This window comes from Globicephala melas, chromosome 17 (assembly GCF_963455315.2).
Source record: "Globicephala melas chromosome 17, mGloMel1.2, whole genome shotgun sequence".
Classification (NCBI taxonomy): Eukaryota; Metazoa; Chordata; class Mammalia; order Artiodactyla; family Delphinidae; genus Globicephala; species Globicephala melas.
This window is the reverse complement of record NC_083330.1, coordinates 71,759,516-71,779,362: the sequence shown is the minus strand read 5'-3', so window position 1 is coordinate 71,779,362 and position 19,847 is coordinate 71,759,516. Positions and strand designations below refer to the sequence as shown.

Here is a 19,847-nt window from a genome sequence, read left to right as displayed (position 1 = left end):
GGTGAACTTGGGGTTTTGATATTGGACAGGAGTGAACTTTTTATTATCAGGAAATTAATAAGCTATGCCTGATCTTTGGTCCAAGCACAGGATAAAATATACCTCTGAACAAGTACAGCAATGTATTAGTTTTCTATGGCTGCTGTAACAAATTACCACACATTTATGGGCTGAAAACAGCTCAAATTTATTATCTTACAGCTCCGTAGATGAGAAACTGACGTGACTCGCAGTGGATTAACATCGAGGTGTCCGCAGGCTGCATTTCTTTCTAGAGGTTCTAGGGAAGAATCCACTTCCTTGCCTTTTCCATCTTCTAGAGGCCACTCACATTCCTGGACTCATAACCCCTTCCTCCATCTTCAAAATCAGCAGTGTCAGGCCAGGTCCTTCTCACACTGGCGTCTCTCTGGTCCTCTCCCTTGCCCCCCTCCTGTTTTTCGGGACCCTTGTGATTACAATGGACCCACCCAGGTAATCCCAGCTGTTTTCCCCCTATTTTAGGGTCAGCTGATTGGTAACCTTAACTCCATCTTCGACCCTAATGTCCCCTTGCCCTGTAACCCTACTTATTCACAGGTTATGGGAATTAGGCTGCGTTCATCTTTGGGGAGCCCTCATTCTGCCGACCACTAATGGGAAATGGTAGGAGAAAATACAAATACTTCCCGCTTACACATTGCTGAGTGTTGCTCATCCAGTAAACTCAGCTGAATTCATTCTACAGGTGATGAAACTAAAGATTAGAGAGCTTATGAGTGGGGCTCATTCTTTTTTTTTTTTTTTTTTTTTTGCGGTACGCGGGCCTCTCACTGTTGTGGCCTCTCCCGTTGCGGAGCACAGGCTCCGGACGCGCAGGCTCAGTGGCCATGGCTCACGGGCCCAGCCGCTCCACGGCATGTGGGATCTTCCCAGACCGGGGCACGAACCCGTGTCCCCTGCATCGGCAGGCGGACTCTCAACCACTGCACCACCGGGGAAGACCGGGGCTCGTTCTTGAAATCCCCTGATGCCCCCCCAACCCTTCTGGGATTCTGATCTACTCCATCTGGGGTGTGGCCTGGGCGCTGGGATTTGCTACAAGCACTCAGATAGCCAAGGCCTGGAGCCACTGGGCTAAAGGAATTACTCCAAGTCACCGCCCTACTGTGAGCTCCTGAAAAAGCAGGCACTGCACTCAGGCCTGTCTTATTTCAAAGCCCCCACTAGGTGCTGGTAGAGGAGAAACCTTCATTTCTTCCGCAGGGAATTGGTACTTTAACTGGGGACAGACTGTAGTTGAAACCAAGGGAACGAAGGTTCAGGGGTAGAATTTCAAGCACCCATTTCCTAATGGCAACACAAGAACAGGATTTCATTTGGGGGAGAAAAATGAGACAGTGCTCATAGGACAACAATTGGCATAGGGTGTGAGACCTCAGGAAATGGTGACACTGCTATCGGTTTTGTTAGGGCCGGGCTGTGGAGAGAGCAAGGCCAGCAGGGCCTTCTGGGTGCGTGAAGCCTCACCCCAAAGTTCACGCTGGCTGCTTCCTCTCTCTCCCCCGGCGGGAATCTGAGCTCAAGGCTCTCCCAGAGCAGTCCTGGGTGGGCCACCTGGGCATCAGCCTCCCTCCCATCCCTCCCTGACACAGTGTCAGACCCCCCAGGTCTTGAATCCTGCAGTGAGTTGAACTGTGTCCCCCCAAAAGACAGGTCCAAGTCTTCATCCAAGTACCTGTGGATATAAATTTATTTGGAAATATGGTCTTTGCAGTTGTAATTATGGATTTCAAGATGAGATCATTTTGGATGTAGGGTGTCCTTGTAAGAGACAGGAGAGGCAGATTTGACACATACAGAGAAGTCCGTGCGAAGATGGAGGAGAGATTGGTGGGACTCCATGGGTCACCAGCAGCCCCTAGAAGCTGAGGGAGGGGCATGAAAAGGATTCTCCCTCAGAGCCTTAGAGACACTGGCTCTGCCAACATCGTCCTGTTGGATTCTGGCTTCCAGAACTGAGACCATTCATTACTGTTGTCTTAAGACCACCCTCCTCACCCTTTATGGTAACGTCTTATGGCAGCCACAGGAAACAAAGAGAGATCTCACCCACCTCCACCTCTGGATCCCCGAAAAGAGCCAAACAGGCCTGGGAAGGCAGAGCACTGCCTCTTGGCGCTGTGTCCCCTGCCCCCCGTCTGAGTCCCCAGGCCCCGGAGCCTCATCCTATATGAAAGGTACCAGGAAGCACCAGGGCCATGACCTCTGACACGGGGGCACTCATGCTCACCTGATTTTACAGCCCACTCTGGACTGAAGAGGTAGAGGTGCTGCAGGCCAACTCCAACTCCAGGTCAAACAAGAATGGCCCCAAGGACGGGTGGGCGGGACCAACTCTTCTGGTCTTGGGAGCAAAGATTGTTTATGTGGCAGAATGACAGCTATCTACCCAACAACTGTCTCCATTCATCTCTGCTAACTTCACCCAGCTTTGTTGGGACAGCAATATCTCCTACTCTAGGGAATAAGTCATGCCTGGTCTCATCAGATCATGGTAAGCCCATTCCCCACTGTCAGTGATTGGTCTAAAAGTGGGGACACCATTCTATTCTGGCCAATGAGATGCAAAGGGAAATTGGCTAGAAATTACTGGGAAATATTTTCCTCCAAGAAAAGAAAGAGGCACTTGAAGGCAAGGCCCTTGGTACCCTGCTCTGCTTGCTTCCAGCATGGGATGCTGTCAGGAGGGGATGTGATGTCTGGAGCTGTGGCAGCTATATTGTGTTAGTGAAGTGAGCCATCATCCACATGCTGATGATAGCAAAGAGGAAGGTTACAAAGTGTCTGGGTCCTTGATGGCATCACTGAGCCACTGATCAATCTTGGGACCATTTGCCTCTGGGAGTCTTCTTTGGTTAAGGCATTGTAGTTGGGTCTTTGTTTACTTAAATGGAACAAAAAAAAGCCTATAATGAAGGTTAGAGGTTACCTGGGGTTTTCAGTGATATAAACAGGTTTTACAGGACACATGATGTGGCTATAGATTTATGTGAAGTCCAGGAAGAGTGAGGAAACAGAGAAGTCAGGAGACCTGAGTTGAACTCTGATCCTGCACTTTGCCCCTGTGTGAATTTAGGCGTAACATAAGGCTTTCTGAGCTCCGCCTTCCATAGCTGCAAAATGGGGGTGATAGTCCCAACATATGAATATTCACTGACTTTGGTCTGAGTTCAAATGAAATGACGTGTGAACGCATTTTATGACATGCCGTGTAAATGACAGACTGTTAACCGGCTCCACCTGCTTTGACTTTGGGTTAATTGCGTGTATGTATAATGGGGATGGGGTGGGGAAGGAAGAAGTTTTAAACAGAAGATTTGCCTTCATAAATGTGTCCCTCAGGAGATGAATGGTAAACTCAGGTGCTTATCTGGAAATGCAAATCAACCAATAGCTGGGGTGATGATTCTGCATCCTTGCACCTCTGCCCTCTCACACTCAGTCAGGCCAATTCTACTTCCTGAAGAGTCCATGGATCTGGACCTCCCCTCCATCTCTGCCCTCACGGCCTCCTTCCAGACCATACTGTTTCTCACTCAGAGATTTGTCCCAGCCCGAGTTGGTCTCCTACCTCCATTCTGGAACCTTCACCAGAGAGCTCTTCCTAACACGCAGGTGAGGCTGTGTCACTCTGGGGTCTGCCCTTGATGAATCCCCATTCCCTGGTCCGTGCGTCCCAGCAGCCAGCAGGGCCTGATGTACAGAGGATGCTCCCTCATCATCTACTGGGAGGAAACAGCAGCCTGGGATTCAAACCTCGGGAGGGTTATTAAGACATAGTTTGGCGTCTCCCAGGGATGTTCTCGAATGAACAAAGCCGAGTCACCACTGCTTCTCTGCATGTAGACACTTTATTGAAAGTGAGTGGCTAAGTTGGAGAATAAGGTGTCCAGGGTGGCAGCTGGGGTGAGGCTGGCAGGGTGGGGGGGTGGATCTCGGGGGCTGGTCACTTGCTGTAGGTCTTGGAGCCAAACTCTGGGAGACCTAGGAGGTCTTCTGTCAGCCCAGGGGCAAACGGGTGGCCTTCCTCTTCAGTCCCTGCTGACGGCCCATCCTCAGCTGCATCTGGAACAGGAGAGGCAAGGCTGGTCTAACCTGGCTCAGGACTCATCCTCCCTCGTCTCTTTCCCTTTGGCCCAAAGAGACCCCAGCCTCTGATGGGAGTTCCCTACTAATGCCCTACAGAGGGACATTTCTGGGGTGGGGCACCCGACTTACCTCCCGGCTCTAGGGACATGCTAAGGGTACAAGGGACTTGGGTTCATCAACTGAGAAGATAAAAGCAGAGTTGAGAGTCTAAACTGTATATTGGGCAAAAGGTCGCTTCCCTGCTGAATGCTACACTCTGCCCCTCCCCAGGTGAAGAGCTCCTGTCACACTGAAAACCTCAGCTCTGCACCGCCTGCCCCAGGAAGGCTTCCGGGGAGATGTGAGTCCTCCCTCCTTTGGGGGTCTCACTAGCTTGGGGGTAGACTTCCATCGTGGCACCCAAAAAGCTGAAGGACATTCGCTGGGTTCTGTCACTCACTCCCCCACTCTTCTGGAAGCTTCTTAGGGCACTGCATTGATCTCTATATTCCCCGTGCCGTCATTATGATTCACTTCTTCTCAGCACCTTTGCAACAGGAAGTTCTCTTCAACAGGAAGCAGTGAAATACCCATTTCTCCCCCGGCTAGGAAGCCCTCTCCAAGATGTTTCGTCCGAGCCACCAAGGGCAGCGGGCGTGAGGTTCAAGACCCTGCCTTCCTTCCCCACACCAATGCTGCCATCGGTCCCCTACTGAACCCGCCCAGCCCTCCCCAGCCCGGGCCTCCCAGTATCTTCTCCCTGTGCCCCTCCCATCCCCCATCAGAACAGGAGGCCCTTGACAAAGAGAAGCCGCCCCCCCAAAGACTGTGAGTTCCTCACAGGAAGGGGCAATGCCAATGGCATCCCAGTAACCCAGTGGCCCTGGATCCCTACCTGCTGAGGCCTTTAGAGACCGGATGTACTTGGACCAGAAGGAACAGTCGGCCTTTTTCAGGCCCTGTCGATTGGGCAGCAGGACGCTGAGCTCCTTGTAGCTCTCTGCGCCGTCACGGGGCACGAAGTTAGGCCAGGGGGGTGCAAACCCAGGCGCTTTCCTGGAGAACTCGTGTGGGTAGTTGGGATTTCTAGGGGAATGAGAAGAAAGAAAGAAAGTTCCCCAGGAGGCAAGAAAGTTCCCCGTGAGGGAAACTGCTCTCTCCTTTCATCACCTGGGATCACTTCCCACTTGCACGTGGTCTCTGAGGACCACGTCACACATCTTCAGGTGTCACAGCAGGAGTTGAACCTGCCCTATGTGATTCCAGGGCTGTGCTCTTAACAGCTGCATTACACACAACAGAAGTTGCAGATGCCCGAACTCATCGCTCTTGGGCCATTTCTGGAAGAGGAAAGGTGTGAGCTCGCGACCCAGCAGTGTCACTCAGGACCTAGTGCTGCCCTCTGACTCTCTGAATGCTCAAGACGTCACCGTGTCTCTTTCAGTCCTGGTGTCCTTTATCTGGACACCACAGACAGTGTCTGGAATGCCTTTGTTTGCCCAAGGCCTGTGCAGGAAGGTGGGCCAGGAGCTGGGCAAACCTGTTGGCCACCTTCTTTTTGAAGGTCAACTTCCCTTTGAAGTTTCCAGGGGGCTGAGCACCGTGCTAGGTGAGCACTGCTTGTCTGGTGTAAAGGGAGACAGGGTGGAAAGGAGAGCAGGAACCAGTTCTGGAAGTGGGAATGGTGAGTATGCTATAGCTGGGCTAGAATAGAGGTTTGTGGGGAGGCCAGAGGCAGACGAGGAAGGGTCTCGCGTGTCGTAACTTCATTTGATCATCTAAGACAGTGGTTCTCAACTTGGGGTGATTTTGCTTTCCAGGGGCCATTTGGCAATATCTGAAATATTTTTGTTCTCACAACTGGTACAGGGGTGAGGTGCTCCCAGCATCTCATGGGTGGAGGCCAGAGATGCTGCTGAACAGCCTACAATGCACAGGACGGCCCCACGCAAAGACTTATCCAGCCCTGTGTCAACAGTGCCGAGGGTGAGAAAGTCTGGTCTAGAGCCATCAAATGTGGCTGAACAAGGGAGTGTATGATTGGGATGTTTCTTTGTTAAGACTAATCTATGCAAAGGTCATTTTGGCTAGAAGGGGAGGCTGAGCCGGGGAGACCAGTGGTAGGGAGGAAAGGGTGAGTCCATCAACACAAAGTGTGGCCTTTGAGTTCAGAATGAGGGGAGGGAGTGCGCGGGGCAGGCTCCAGGCACACGTGGTCCACTCACCCGGATCGGATGAAGTTGGAAAAATACTGCATGATTTTCAGGGAAAGGCTTTTCTCCTCCAGAGTAAACTGCCCCTCGTAGGCAGGGTAGAAGGGAAGCCCAAAGGCATATCGAACATCTGCCAGCAATTCCAAGCTGGGAAAACACACAGAAAGAAGAAGGAGCAAAAGTTAAAGGAATAATAAACTGCTGGAATAACCAAAGGAGCCAAAACCCAATATTCTTTGCCCAGCGAAGATTTTTCTCTCTTTATGTTTAGGATTACTGTTTGGTGCTTAGTTTAGTAGAGATTCTGCTTGGCCCTTAGTCCAATGGCCCCACTGGGGCAGATCCATGGCAAGTCTACAGGTTAAAGTGTACTCAGTGCTGAGCACTTAACTCCTTGGAAACAACCTCTGTAAGTTTGTAAGCAATTTTCCAAGAGAATGTTCTCTTGACCACATTCCAACCATGATACTTAGAGTATCAATTGAACATCTGTTTCTTCGAAACAGCCTGCATTTTCAAGCCCTTCTCTGTGCTAGTCCTTGTTCATAGATGGCTTATACTTTCCAGCTCTTCAAGGTTGCTATTCATCCATGGAACCAACCCTAACACAGTGCCTGGCACATAGCTGGTCAGTAATATATGTGCTGTGCTGAATTGGATACCTAATATGCAGCAGACGGGGGGAATAAAGATTCGGAAGCCAGATGAGTGGTTTAAATGGACTGAGCTGGCACTGGTACAGGGGGCCATGGGAGTGAGCAGTGGGAGAAAAGCTGGAGGGACTTTAAAGCTGTGTAGTAGAGAAACTGGCTTTTCCCAAGGAGAAGTCTGGCCTTTGCCCTCTGGTGTCTGGGAGGTAATCCATGTCATACCTGATACAAGTGTCTTTGTTTAGGGCAGCGGCTGGCCACGCTGGACCTTCTGTGAATGTGGCCTCATTCAGCAGTCTCAGCGCAGGGGCCGTCCATGCCAAAGACCAACCACGTGACTCAGGGTGGGGGGCTTTGGGTCACATGGTAACAGTCAGCCTGGAGGCTGACACCAACCACACAGGCAGTCAATCATGCCTATGTAACGGGGTCCCAATCAAACCTCTGAACACCAAGTCTGGGGGAGCCCCCCTGGTCGGCACCGCTCTGTGTGCATCGTACATCAATGCCCAGAGGGTGAGCCCTCCTGGTTCCATGGGGAGAGGACAGCAGAGCTCGTGTTTGGAAACCCCCCAGGCCCGCCGCTATGTCGCTCTTCCTTTGTCTGATCTTAATCTGCATCCTTTCCCTGTGACGACCTCAACCACGCACACAGCAGCTTCCCGTGAGGTCTGTGAGTCTTTCTAGTGAATTATCAGACCGGAGGGTGATTTGGGGAACCCCCCCGAATTGCACTTGGCGTTAGAAATGAGCACGATCTTGGGTGGAGACTGTGTTCTCTGACCTTGTAATTGGCCTAATTTATCACAAGAGTCAATCTCTAATCTTACAGACGAAGTTCAGAGAGGTTTCCTGACTGACGCAGAGACACGCTGTAACTTGAGCAGCAGAGTTGGGCCGGGAACATTGCTAGGGAGCATGATGCTAACCAAAGGCCTGGAGGGGCCCAGGGGCGCCATCCCCGGGTCGTGACTCCTCCAATTTCAAGGTGTGTGACTTCTCGAAAATTATTTGACCTCCCTGATTCCCTGCTTCGTCATCTATGGAATGGGTATAAAATACCTACTGCACAGGGTTGTTGTGAAGCTGGAGATAAGATGGTGTGTATGCAGTAGGTACTTAAAGGCCTGGCCCACTGCTTTCTCGTCCATCATTCTAAATACTTCAGGATGTAATCAACCATCTGTAAGGTAGCAGCAGTGTCTCTGGCCAGGCGACCAGTGACTCTCATCCACGCTGGTATAATGGGCAGATGTACTGATTGGACAGCTGTCCTGGGAAAGGGCTCAGACCAGGTGGCTCCTAGATAAAGGCAATCTGTACAGAGGCTAAACTACTCTAAATCAAGATGCAAAGTTGTGTGAATAGACAGTGTGACGCTGGCTCAGGGTGACTCACTGTGATGACCCCCAGAGACGGGAAAGGGGACCCTCAAGATTAGGGATGTGAAGGGGAACATTTCAAGCCAAGAGGGGGCCTTCTCTGCTATCCCTTGCCTGCTCATGTTGGGAACTGAGGTGACCCACCAGCGCAGGGCTGGAGCTGGAAGCCAGGCACCTGGCCCAGCCTGGGGACTTCTGAGGGGCTCGAGAGCTGGAACTCCTCCTTTCATCATAAGAATTATCAGCAGGTGTACATGTGACTAGTAGCACGGCGCAGAAGAAACGACACGCCACTGAGTCACTCAGCAGAGACCCCGCTCTGTCACTTGTCACCCGTGGAACTTTGGATGAGTCATTTGACTTCTCTGAGGCTTAGTTTCTACATTGTGAGATACAGACCAGAGCAGCCATCGCATGTGGAAGCTATTAAAACAAGTGTTTCACAAATGCCAGGGACAACTGTGATTACGGTTATTATGTGTGAATATCGGCCACCTCCACTGGAAGGCATCATAGAAGGAACACGAGACAGTGTGAGCCACACAGGACGGACAGCACTCGGTCAGGATGGAGAGAATAACAGCCCCAAAGGGTGATGTCTCTTTGCAACTGTTGTCAGGGACCCCGACCCTCTTAGAGCAGCTGTAAGCTTTACTTCATTCCTGAGCAGGAAGCAGAAAGAGGCAGTGGCATCAGAATTTATAGGTCCTGGCACCCGAAGAGCCAAGTCCTTTGTCCAGCTCTGGTCAAGCTCAGACGAGAGCCCAGAGTCTGCGGCCAGCCCTGCTGAGCGCCTGTTCGGAGCTACTGTTTCCTGAGCACCCGAGATGTGCCAGGGACTGTGGTTGGTCTTTGATCAGCAACTTTCAGGACCAGCCAGGAAGTAAAGTGTATCATCTGCATCATTTCCAGGCAATGACCCAAGGCTCAGAAAGGTGAAGTGACACGGGAGAGCCAGGATCGGAAGCTGTTTCCCAGACCCCAAACCCTGTCTGTCTCTACTCTACCTCTGGGGGTGCAGCGCTGAGGACCAAATCAATACCCATTAATTTGGGTATCAATGCCCCAAATTCTCAGTGGTGTTTTAAGAGCCATAAAAGGAAAAGGAACACAGGACAAAAACATGCCAGGAAGATAGACATCGTAAGAAGGGCAATAAAAAATCTCTCACTAATACCCACGCTTGGTAGTTCGCAAATCACTGTCACCTTGCTTGTCTCAAGGGCCCCGTGAGTAGGTGGTATTGGAATGATTCATGGAGTTTTACACTGGAGGAAACTGAGGCTCCCAGAGGCCATTTTCCTCCCAAGGCCCTGAAACTCAGCGGTGATGCCAGGACCAGGTCTGGACTCCAAGGCCCGCTGTCCTCTTGGTCTCGTTGCACAGGGTCGTCCACCGGCACCACTACCACCACTGGGCTGGCTGAGGTCTGTGCATCTCAGTGGCTGCATAGGAACCGGGGGAGCCCAGAGTCGCAGGGGTCCCCCTCCCCCCGCTGCCCCGACCCCCCGAACCCGCTCCTCCCCTACAGTGTGTGGAAGGGAAACGTCTCGGAAGGCCCTGAAGAGAAAGTGACTTTATTCCTTTCCTACTGCTGCCCCCTAAGAAATGCCACAAACTAAGGGGCTTAAAACAACACACATGTACTATCTCACAGGCTCTGGAGTTCAGAGGTCCAGCATGGGTCTCATTGGGCCAAAATCAAGCGGTCAGCGGGCTTCATTCCTTTGGGAGTGGCTGCGGGACAATCTGTTTCCTACTCATCGGGGGTGTGACAGAATTCAGATCCCTGAGGGGAGGGACCCAAGTTCCTGTTCTGTCGGGCTGTAAACTGAAGGCCGTTCCCAGAGGCCACAGTTCACGGTCCTTCTTCTCTACCCTCAGAGCCATCAACAGTCAGTGGAGTCCTTCTCTCGTCCCATCTCTCTGACCCTCTCCTCTGGCCCCTCTCCTGCTTTGGGGAACGCGTGTAATTCGATCAGGCCCACCTGGGTAATCCTGAATCATTTCCTACGTCCAGGTCCTGAATCTTAATCCCATCGGCCAAGACCCTTTGCTACGTAAGGTGACATATTCGCAGGTAGGGTGGGATTCGCATGTGGATGTTTGGAGGGGCCATATCCTGCCTTCCACAGTGGCCTTTTCCACTGTTTCTTCCAAAGAAAGCTGCATTCCCAATGGTGCAGTGAACAACGTTCAAATCCTGGCTCCACCACTTAAAGCTATGAAATCCTGGGGAAGGCATACAACCTCTCTGAGGTTGTACAATGGTGACACAATCACGCTTCCAAACACTGAATGAGGTTTAGCAACAGAATTTTTCAAATCCCTTGCTCAGTGTCTGGCTCCAGTGTTCACTGCTATTTTCGTTTCCCCATGAGAACCGTCAGAAAGCTTAGGAATAAGGGTCTCTAACGTGAGGGTCCGGCACAGGGTTCCAGAGGACCACAAGTTCCCTGAAATTAGTATAACATATGCCGTGACACTGTGGATGTGCATATTCCTTGGGAGAAGCTTCATAGTTTTCATCACGTTCTCCAGAAGATCTGTGCTGATGGTGTGATGGTAAACGCTTAATGATTGGCTTTTGCCAGTTTCCACGGTCTCCCACCATAGACGATGCCAAACTCCCAAAGTGATGTCATAGAACATGAAGCTGGGGAAAGATGTGCACAGCGGCTCCTGGGAGCACACGCGAGCTGGCTCCAGCCCGCCACCCAGAGTTGACAGAGCACTGCCTTGGGGAAAGGCCTGGCCTTCCAGCGCGTCTGATCTGTTTCATCTGAGGGCTCGCTGCGCATGAGGATGGCTGCTTTGCTTGCTCCCGAGCAGGATGCTGGAGTTATTTCAAGCTGCTGAAGACAGACATCTGGAGGAGGGGCAGGCAGTGGGAGCCTTGGAAGAGGGCTTATGGGATCGGAGCACCAAGGCCTCAGGGAGTCTGGGCTGAGTCCCTGACCCTCTGGAGGAAGAAGAGGGATTTGGAGTCAGCGTCGGCAGAGGGGGACACGGAAGGACACTCCAGGGACTGACGAGGTAAAAGGAGGAACTCGCTAGCTCAATGGCTGCAGTGCTGCAGGCTGAGGCAAACGGTTCATGCCTGTTGATGTGGTTTCTAGGTTCTGTGCTGGATGTAATCACTGGTACGTCATATACCCAGACTTGTGGCACTCATGTGGGTATATGGCCACACTGCTTTTATTTAGCTTTTCGGTGTCATCTGCTGTCTTTGATAATAATCTTCCCATCATCCTTCCCTAACCTGATAGTCACGCATCCTATCTCAGACCAGGTCTGGATCTTCCCATCGTCCCATGTGGACATGGGGTCTAGGAAAGCTCCCTGCCCAGGCTGGGTGAGCTTGGCTCAAACCCCACTGACTCTCAGCTACTCTACCTGTGAAATGGGTCTGATCATCCCTGTTCAGCCTCCCCTGTGGCATTACCAGATGCTCACAGACTGATGGTGGGTGGAAATCTCTCTAAAAGCTACAAATTACCATCCAGGCAAGAGCTACTGTTGCTGGTGTTGGTGACGGTACATTTAGCCAGAGGGTGGGGAAACTGAGCGGTCACACAGCCCGGGGGACACCTGAGTGTGCGCTTCGGTTTCAGGATGTGAATACAGTTCAGTGAGGACAGTGGCAAGACACTGCCTATCATGGCAGGACTGCACTTGAGTCATATTTGCCAAATGCCTACTGTGCACCATGCTCTGAATAGGTGCTGGGGGAAAAGAGGCATAAGCCTGCCATCCATCAGGGAGCTCACAGTCTGACAGGAAATGCAAAGAAGCCAACATTAAAAAAATAAAATTCTGTGGGTTGCATGATGGATAAATAGATATCAAATGATATCTATTACAAACTTCATAAAAAGAGAGAGAAAAGCAATATTACTTGTTTCAGGCAGGGGAATGGCGAGGAGTTCGTAGAAAGTCAGAAAGGAGAAATTATGGTTGATTTGTGCCTTGAAACGTGAGTGGAGGTCTCTAGGGGTGGGTGAAGTGTGGACGGGTGTCCGGGCAGAGACTCGGGGTGTGTGAATCACAGACTGGGTTCTGCGCTTTGTACGGACGACGGGGTGGGAGGTGTGGCCTGACACAGAGGGGTGGAGGCAGGACGGGGAGCTGTGGCGGCAGGTGACGGATTCTCCAGCGCTCTGGGCCTCATGTATTGTGAGAAGTGCATCACGCTGAAAAATGAAATTGGAGTTTTTCCTGATCCAGGAAAATCAAAAGTTTGGGAACCGCTCAAGCACATGCTCGCTAAGGTCTTTAGGCTCCGGTCCTGTGGAAGGCATGAGAACTGAGGCCAGAAGGAACTGAGGGCCACATCTTAAGGTATAGAGGACATTGGTGGTTTCTACACAAGCCAGTCACAGGCTGCATCTCTTTCGGAACGATTGCCAGAGGGGGCTGGGAAGAAAGCTTAGAACTGAGAAATCACAGGGTGGCTGCAGTTATCCAGGAGAGATAGAAGTTTGCTTCTTTTTACAGATTGTCCCCTGACCTTACCTGTCAGTCATCCTGCATTCCAGCAAGTCAAAAGCCAAAGCCACCTTTCAGAGACTATTCATGTACAAGCTCCTGACCTGAGCTCTGCTTCCAGTATAAGAGAGGCATCACGTGTGGACACTGGGGCTCGTTAGGGAGCACGACTGAGATGGTGCCCCCAGAGGAACGCACTTGACACTGGGCCCTGCTGACACAGTGACCCGAGCTGGGGATCAGGGTGCGGAGAGGGACTGGGTAGGATCTTTCTTGACATAAACAGGCCACATGTTTACCTTCCAGGGCTTGAAGAGGCTTTTGGCTGGGGTCTGTTGCTCCAGCCCATCTCACTGGATTGATTTGAGAGTCTGCTGTTCCAGAGACTTCTATCCTTGTTGTTCTGTCCGAAAGAGGAGGCTTGCTGACCTCATCCCCATAAAATATACTCCTTTTTTTAATCTTTAGCCAGCATCTCTAGATAACTTCCTCCAAAAGAAATTAGGGAACATGGAGGAATAAAAGCCCTTCTGCTTCCCAGGATTTTTTCTTTTCTTTTTTTTTGAGGGATTGTTAAATAACTTACAAATAGGAGCTTACCAGTGTACTTCTCTTTGGGCAAATCTAATATGCAAAAGTTCAGATTCTGCCTAGGAATTAATCGAGAAGTAATTATATGCTTTGGCCCGCATTTTACAAAGAGATTCTCTAAGCAATACTTTAAATAATTCAACCCCATCCCCGGCCCCAGATGAAATACTTGCAGTATTTCCGTAACTCCCTAAAGCCCAGCACAGCGGGATGATATATGGTTTGGCAAATCAGGCGAAGCTTTCAGAGGACTTGCTGGATTAACCTGGACATTTTATTCTCTATATGAGGTGTAACAACTGTTGCTCAGAAAAGGCTGAACTTTCCTGGTCCAACACATCTACTCTCACCACGAAGTTAGATGTTTACCAAGAACCAACTGTGTTCAGCACTGACCGGTCTGTGCCAGTAATAGTTCTTCTTGTAAGTACAGAGCTGAATTAAATGCATTACATATCACGTGGATGCCCCACTTTCAAGAAACCAGAAGTGGACATCCACTTGCATTATGGTTATGGGTTTGCACAAATTTCAAAGGGAGAACTCCAAACCACATTTTCCTACTCAAACTTTTGACCCTGCATGAGAAGAATGGCAAGTAAATGCACGTTTGTACGTTTAGAGTGAAAATTAAATGTTTAAGGCATATTCATTAGTCATAAGTTCCCACTTTAATTGATTTTTTTGATTAACTAAATGACCATCATATTGGATAACAGGGTTTCTATTCTACATTCAATTAAAAATCTGGTTTTTAGTGAGTTGTGTTCTGAGTGTGAGAGAAAAGACCAAGGTGCATTCTATATAACCTGTCTTAAAAATCCCCAATGACTTTCCATCATACTCAGATAAAATACTATCTCTTTGCTTGCCACAGCTTACAAACTCTTATGTGAACTGCAAGACCCTGTCTTTTTTCCCCATATCTCCAGCTACTCTGCTCCTCTTCAATAAACTCCAGCTCTCTGTCCGTCTTTATCCTCAAACATGTCAATCCCTTTCCCTTTCTCCTTCCTAGGGCAGTTATCTGAATTTACTCTACATATTTATTTGTGTATTGTCTGTTCTTTGCACCCTAGCCCTAGACCCTCATCAGCCCACCCCTCTGACTACAGTGTTAGTCCCAAGATGGTAGCTCTTCTCTGTCTTACCAGCTGCTCCACCTCTAGGATCTCCATCTCAGAGAGTCTGGGGCAGAGAAGACAGTAATTATTTGTCGAATCAGTGTTGAAGAGGATATATAGCACAAGCCCTTATACATCATGAATTTGACTTCAGTCTCAGAAAATGATTTACTTCCATCTTTACTGGGAAATAATCTTGTTAATCACACAGGATGTAGCCAGGCCAATGGACCCAGTTCAAGAATTCAACCACTTAATAGTTGCTTTGGTTTGCTAATTCCAACTAATTCACCAAGACAGTCAAGTAAAAACATAATATTTGGAGTCTGGAATGTTAAAGGCCCCTGGAATGCACAGAAACATCTAGAATGCCAATGCAGTGGTGTACAAAATATCTTGAGCCTGGAATTGATGTCTTTGTTTTTCCAGGGTTGGGACAACTTGTGAAGGAGGAACATTACTGCCTCTTTAGTCATTCTGATAATTTTTCTTCTCAGAACCTTATTTTTCTTAAAAGGAAAATAATCCAAATATTGGCCATCTACAACATGCCAAGTATTTAATGTACATTGATTTGAATCTTCACACTATGAAGCAGATGTAACTACACCTATTTTCTAGGTGAGGAAACTAAGGTGAAGGAACTTGCTCAAACGCAGACAGCTGACAAATGGAAGAAATGGGATTAACACCCTAGTTGGTTTAACCTCCAAGGATGTGTTCTTTCACTACACTGAACTGCTTTTCCCAAAATTAAAGACTGGTCCAACATTCTACACGGAGCCTGGGTAGGTGTTTAATCCCAAGAGCCCTACCCCACTGCCCATTCAAGGTCAAGTCTCATCTCTCTAAAGTGCCTCTGCACCGCTGAGACGTGGCAATGACATCTCAGGACTCCGGGGGTGAAGGACTTTGGAATAAGGACCTGAACACAGCACATAATTCAAGCATGATGGCTAGCACACAGCCCCGAGGTGAATTTCCATGGGAAATGATGAACTGGTACCACCCCCAGGAATCTTAAGATGATGGGTCCCCATCTCCCCTCTGAAGCGGCCACAGCAGATCTTTCAGGAGCTACTATGCAAAAACCACTTTTTCTGTGGTTGCTTTCTTCCTGGATCTTGTTCACTCCAACGTGGGTTCTCCCAGCATTAGACATTAAGCAGTATTGGTAGCACTTACTGAGTGCCAACTTTATGCCAGCCAGCTAGCTAGGCCGTTTGCGTGTTTTGTCTTATTTGATCCCGACACACTCCTATAAGTGTACTATTATTAGCTCCATCTACGGATGAGGAAACCAAAGCTCAGAGAGGTCGTCACTTGCCAGAGGCTCGAAGTGAGAGGCAGAGCCAGGATAAGCCCCCTAAGGACAGGCAACGTCAGAGAATACATCAGTGCTCCCTTCTACACTCGCTGGGGCCTGGCTCCTGGAGGGATTCCCCAAACCTAGGCTGGCCACAGGGTCTTGGAGTCCGTGGCTCGTGAGTGGTAGAGTACACAATGTGGGTCCCTCCTAGGAAGACACTTGGGCGAGAGTGTCCTATGGGAGGAGCTGGTTAGAGAGAAAGACATCAACTGTCATCAACAAGATGGCGATGCCGGGACTGGCAGGGAGGGAAGAGTCCCAGCAGAGCGTGGGAGGTGGCGCCTAGACACAGCCGGGCAAGAGAGAGAACAGCCACGGCCTCAGACCTAGGAGTGGACAGCAGGCCAGGGTCCTGCCTGGTGTGACCACGGGAGAGAGCCTGCCAGCCTTCCAGGTGAGCTTGTAACAGAAGAGCCAGACGCTCCGGTTTGTGGTGCACTGTGGTCTGCCCGAGGGTCCGTGGGACCAGGGACAGTACCTGGCGGCAGAGGGATCTTGTGTTGATTCAGGAATAAGATCTGGGAAAGGGGTCACACCCTCTCTCCAGGTGGTCTTAGTGATAACTCCCGTTTTAAGGGATGCCAGCAGTGCTTACCAACAGAGGACCATTTTGGGCCCCAAGGGACAGTGGCCTTGTCTGGAGACATTTTCAGTGGTCACAACTGGGAAGGTGTTTCTGGTATTGAATGGGCGGAGGCCAGGGTTGCTGCTAAACAGCACAGAATGCACAGGACAGCCCTCCATGGCAAAGAGTTATCCAGCCTGAAACGTCAACAGCGTCCAAGTTGAGAAATCCTGGATTACAGTCATCACTGAAAATCCCTCTTCATGAAACAGCGGGCTATAGATGGGAGTCATGGAGGAAACTGGCTCAAAGTCTCCCCAGTGAGCAGAACTGAGCAAAAGAAAACTGCTAAGTTTTGTCCTCGTGTCAATAGTCTTGGTGAGCAAAGCTGCCAGGCATTGTGGTGTGTACAAACACATACACACACCCACAAACACACCCTAGATGCAGACACTGCACCCCTGAACCCTTCCAGCAGCCCTGTGGGACATGCACTATTACTCTCCCCTTGGATAGATAAAGATGCATGGAGGCTCAGAGACGTTAAGCAACTTGTCCAAAGTCGCACAGCTAGCAGGTGGACCTAGCCATGGCAGGCACTCAGAGGCTTTGGGTTGAAGTGGGTGCAATTGAAAGAAAACTGGAGGAAGGGCAGGAGGCAGGGTTTGAGTCCAGACTGCCGCTTACTGACTCTGGGACTGGGACATAATTCCAGTCTTCTCTGGGCGTTTGTTTCTTTATCTGTAAAATGACTTGGATGAAATCATCTTACATAGTCTATGATTCTTTGAATCTGGATCTTAAAATTGCACCTTCTTCTCACACTGTAGATTTTCCTTTTTTTGTCTCCTCCCCCATCCATTACACTTATTCTTTCCTCACAAAAGTTGGCCCTCAATTTCAGAGATGCAAATCTCATCTACATAATCCAGGTGAGCATGCAATGCTGTGATCAATTAACAAGAGTCTGCGAGAAAGTGGTAATTTATTGTGTTTTGTTCACTAGCTGTGCCAGGAAGGCTAATATATGCTCACAGACAGATGGCTGAAACCAGAAGGCGCGCATATATTTTAAGTCTGTAGATTTTAGCCAGAAATAAATGAGAGTGTGACAGCTCCAGGGCAGAGTGAGAGAGATGTCTTTTCGAGCAGAAAAGATAAACTTGCCAACAATTAAGTGGGTTAGTTTCTATGATTCATTCATTGACTCAAGTACCTACTACATAGACGGCACCATACTATGGTCGTGGTGGGGAGAGATGATATATGCCCAGAACGATATCAAGCACGTGTTCTGATGGACAAGAATAATGAGACACTCTTACCATTTTCTGTTTGCCAGGTCCTGTTCTATACACAGATCATCACAATAACCCTCTGAAGTAGGTACAATTATTCTTCTTCCCATTTTCAGTTGAAGAAACTGTCACCAAGGAGGTTAAGTGACTCGCCTTAGGTCCCTGAGCTAAGAAGCGTCAAGATGGGTTTCTAACGAGGCAGTCGGCCCAGAGTCGCTGCTCTACCCAGGACACTTTCTGCCTTTGTACAGTTGGCAACATCTCTGCCTGTAAAATGTTTCAGTGGCTCTGAGTGTCTCTTTCCTCCCAAACTGATAAAATGTCAGAGTCAGAAGGTGTCTGAGAGGTGACTGAGCCCAGACATTTTTCATATCTCTGTAAACTGAATGACCTTGAAATTTTAATTGAAGCTCAGTTATGAAGTAGAGAGAAAGGGGCTGGGAAGCTCGGACCCTCCATCTCGCTCTCCTTCTCCCCCGGGTCCACAGAGCCCAGTGAAGAATCACTACTCCTGACCTGTCCCACCTCCTCACTCCCATTTTGCAGATAGTAAAACCGAGCCCCAAGGAGCCTGTAAACTAGAGTGGAAGAGACCCTTTCCCACCTGTCAACTGAGGTAGTTGGATCAGCTTCTGTCCTTCAGCATGATTTCCTGAGCACCTACTACGCCTCCTCTGTGCCAGGAGGGTCTCTAGGCCCTGAGGTGACCCGGGAGGCACTTTGTGTGGTTCTGACGCACGGGCGTGGCTTCCTTTCAAGGAGGGTTCTGTTGATCAGCGCAGTGGCGTCCTGTCTGTGGGTCCCCAGAGGGGCGTGAGGATGCTTTTCAGCAACAGAGAAACCCAAACTGGCCACAAGAGACTGAGGATGTGGTTTGGATTCTGTTCAAGGGTTGCTCCTCCGGGAACCACCCTGATCCCAGGTCCAGACAGCCTGCTTTGCACCCTTGCCCCTCGGGAGCCTCCCCAGCGGGGCTGTCATGTTAGAGAGAAGGGTGGTGCTTTGCGTTGAACTCTGTCCCCCTTAAAAGATACATCGGAGCCCTGACCTCTAGGACCTCAGAATATGACCTTCTTTGGGAATAGGGTATTTGCAGAGATAACCAAGTTAAAATGAGGTCATTGCGGTGGGCCTTAATCCAGTCTGACTGGTGTCCTTATAAAAAGGAGAAATTTGCACACAGACACACAGTGGAAAGATGTTGTCTACAAGCCACGGAATGCCTGAGGCCTCCAGAAGCTGGGGCGTGGGGTGCCTGGAGCAGATCGTCCTCTAGAGCCTCCAGAGGGAGCGCGGCTGTGCCGACACCTTGATTTCAGACTCCTGGCCTCCATAACGGTGAGACGCTACCTGTTGTTCTAAACCCGCCAGGGTGTGGTACTCTGTTACAGCGGCCCTAGGAACCAAATACAGGGGGGCTCAAAGCATTACTGATGCTGGCTGGAATCACATGGATCCTTTTGCTACGTTATGTTTTGATCGTTTTTGTCCTCATATAACAGGGGCAGTTCTTATTTTTTTGCCGCTTGGAACTTTTGGAGTTCCAAGCTGTATGCAGACGTTGAAGGCTTTTGATGGACTTGCTGCAGGAGTATCGCGGCTTCTGCTACCATCTCTGCCTTCAAAGAGGGGAAGGTGGAGAAGCAGATGGAAGAACTCGCGCTCTGGGTGTGAACTCCTGAGAGCCCTGGCATTGGGGAGTGCCAGAGTACTCCACGAATGGCTTCCCACGCCTGGCCTCCCTGGATGTGGTCTGGCCTCCTGGACGTGGTGGCCACGGGATTAGGAGACCTCCTTTCATCTCTGTCCAAACCCTCGGCTCTTCTCACCATTCCTTCTCTCCCGAATGCCTTCTCACCAGAGCCCTAGCCTGGCATTTACTTCCCTTCCCACAACCTGGAGGCAGTTGCTTGAATCTAGGAAGTAAATCAAGTTGGAATTATAAACAGTTCTAAGCAGAGAGACTGCGTGTTTTAGTGGAAAGAGAATTCTGGGGCTCAGAGAAGCTATGAGTAGGTCACTGCTCTATAACTAATGGCTGCTTGTCCTTGGGGAAA

At 50.0% G+C, this 19,847-nt stretch overlaps 2 protein-coding genes across 2 annotated transcripts in view; one reads left to right on the top strand and one right to left on the bottom strand.

The window, feature by feature from the left end:
* Nucleotides 1–3,970: 3,970 nt before the first annotated feature.
* TG (thyroglobulin) overlaps nt 3,971–19,847 on the bottom strand; it is a 241,822-nt gene continuing 225,945 nt past the window's right edge. The window contains exons 46-48 of the mRNA XM_030875854.2: nt 6,336–6,470; nt 5,006–5,196; nt 3,971–4,107 (exon numbers count right to left, since the gene is read on the bottom strand). Of these exons, the coding sequence (XP_030731714.2) occupies nt 3,989–4,107; nt 5,006–5,196; nt 6,336–6,470 (445 nt within the window). The 3' untranslated portion in view covers nt 3,971–3,988. The remainder of the gene's footprint in view (nt 4,108–5,005; nt 5,197–6,335; nt 6,471–19,847) is intronic.
* Nucleotides 11,116–19,847, top strand: part of SLA (Src like adaptor) — an 83,712-nt gene continuing 74,980 nt past the window's right edge. The window contains exon 1 of the mRNA XM_060287387.2: nt 11,116–11,391. The gene's annotated coding sequence lies outside the window, so the exon portion shown is untranslated. The remainder of the gene's footprint in view (nt 11,392–19,847) is intronic.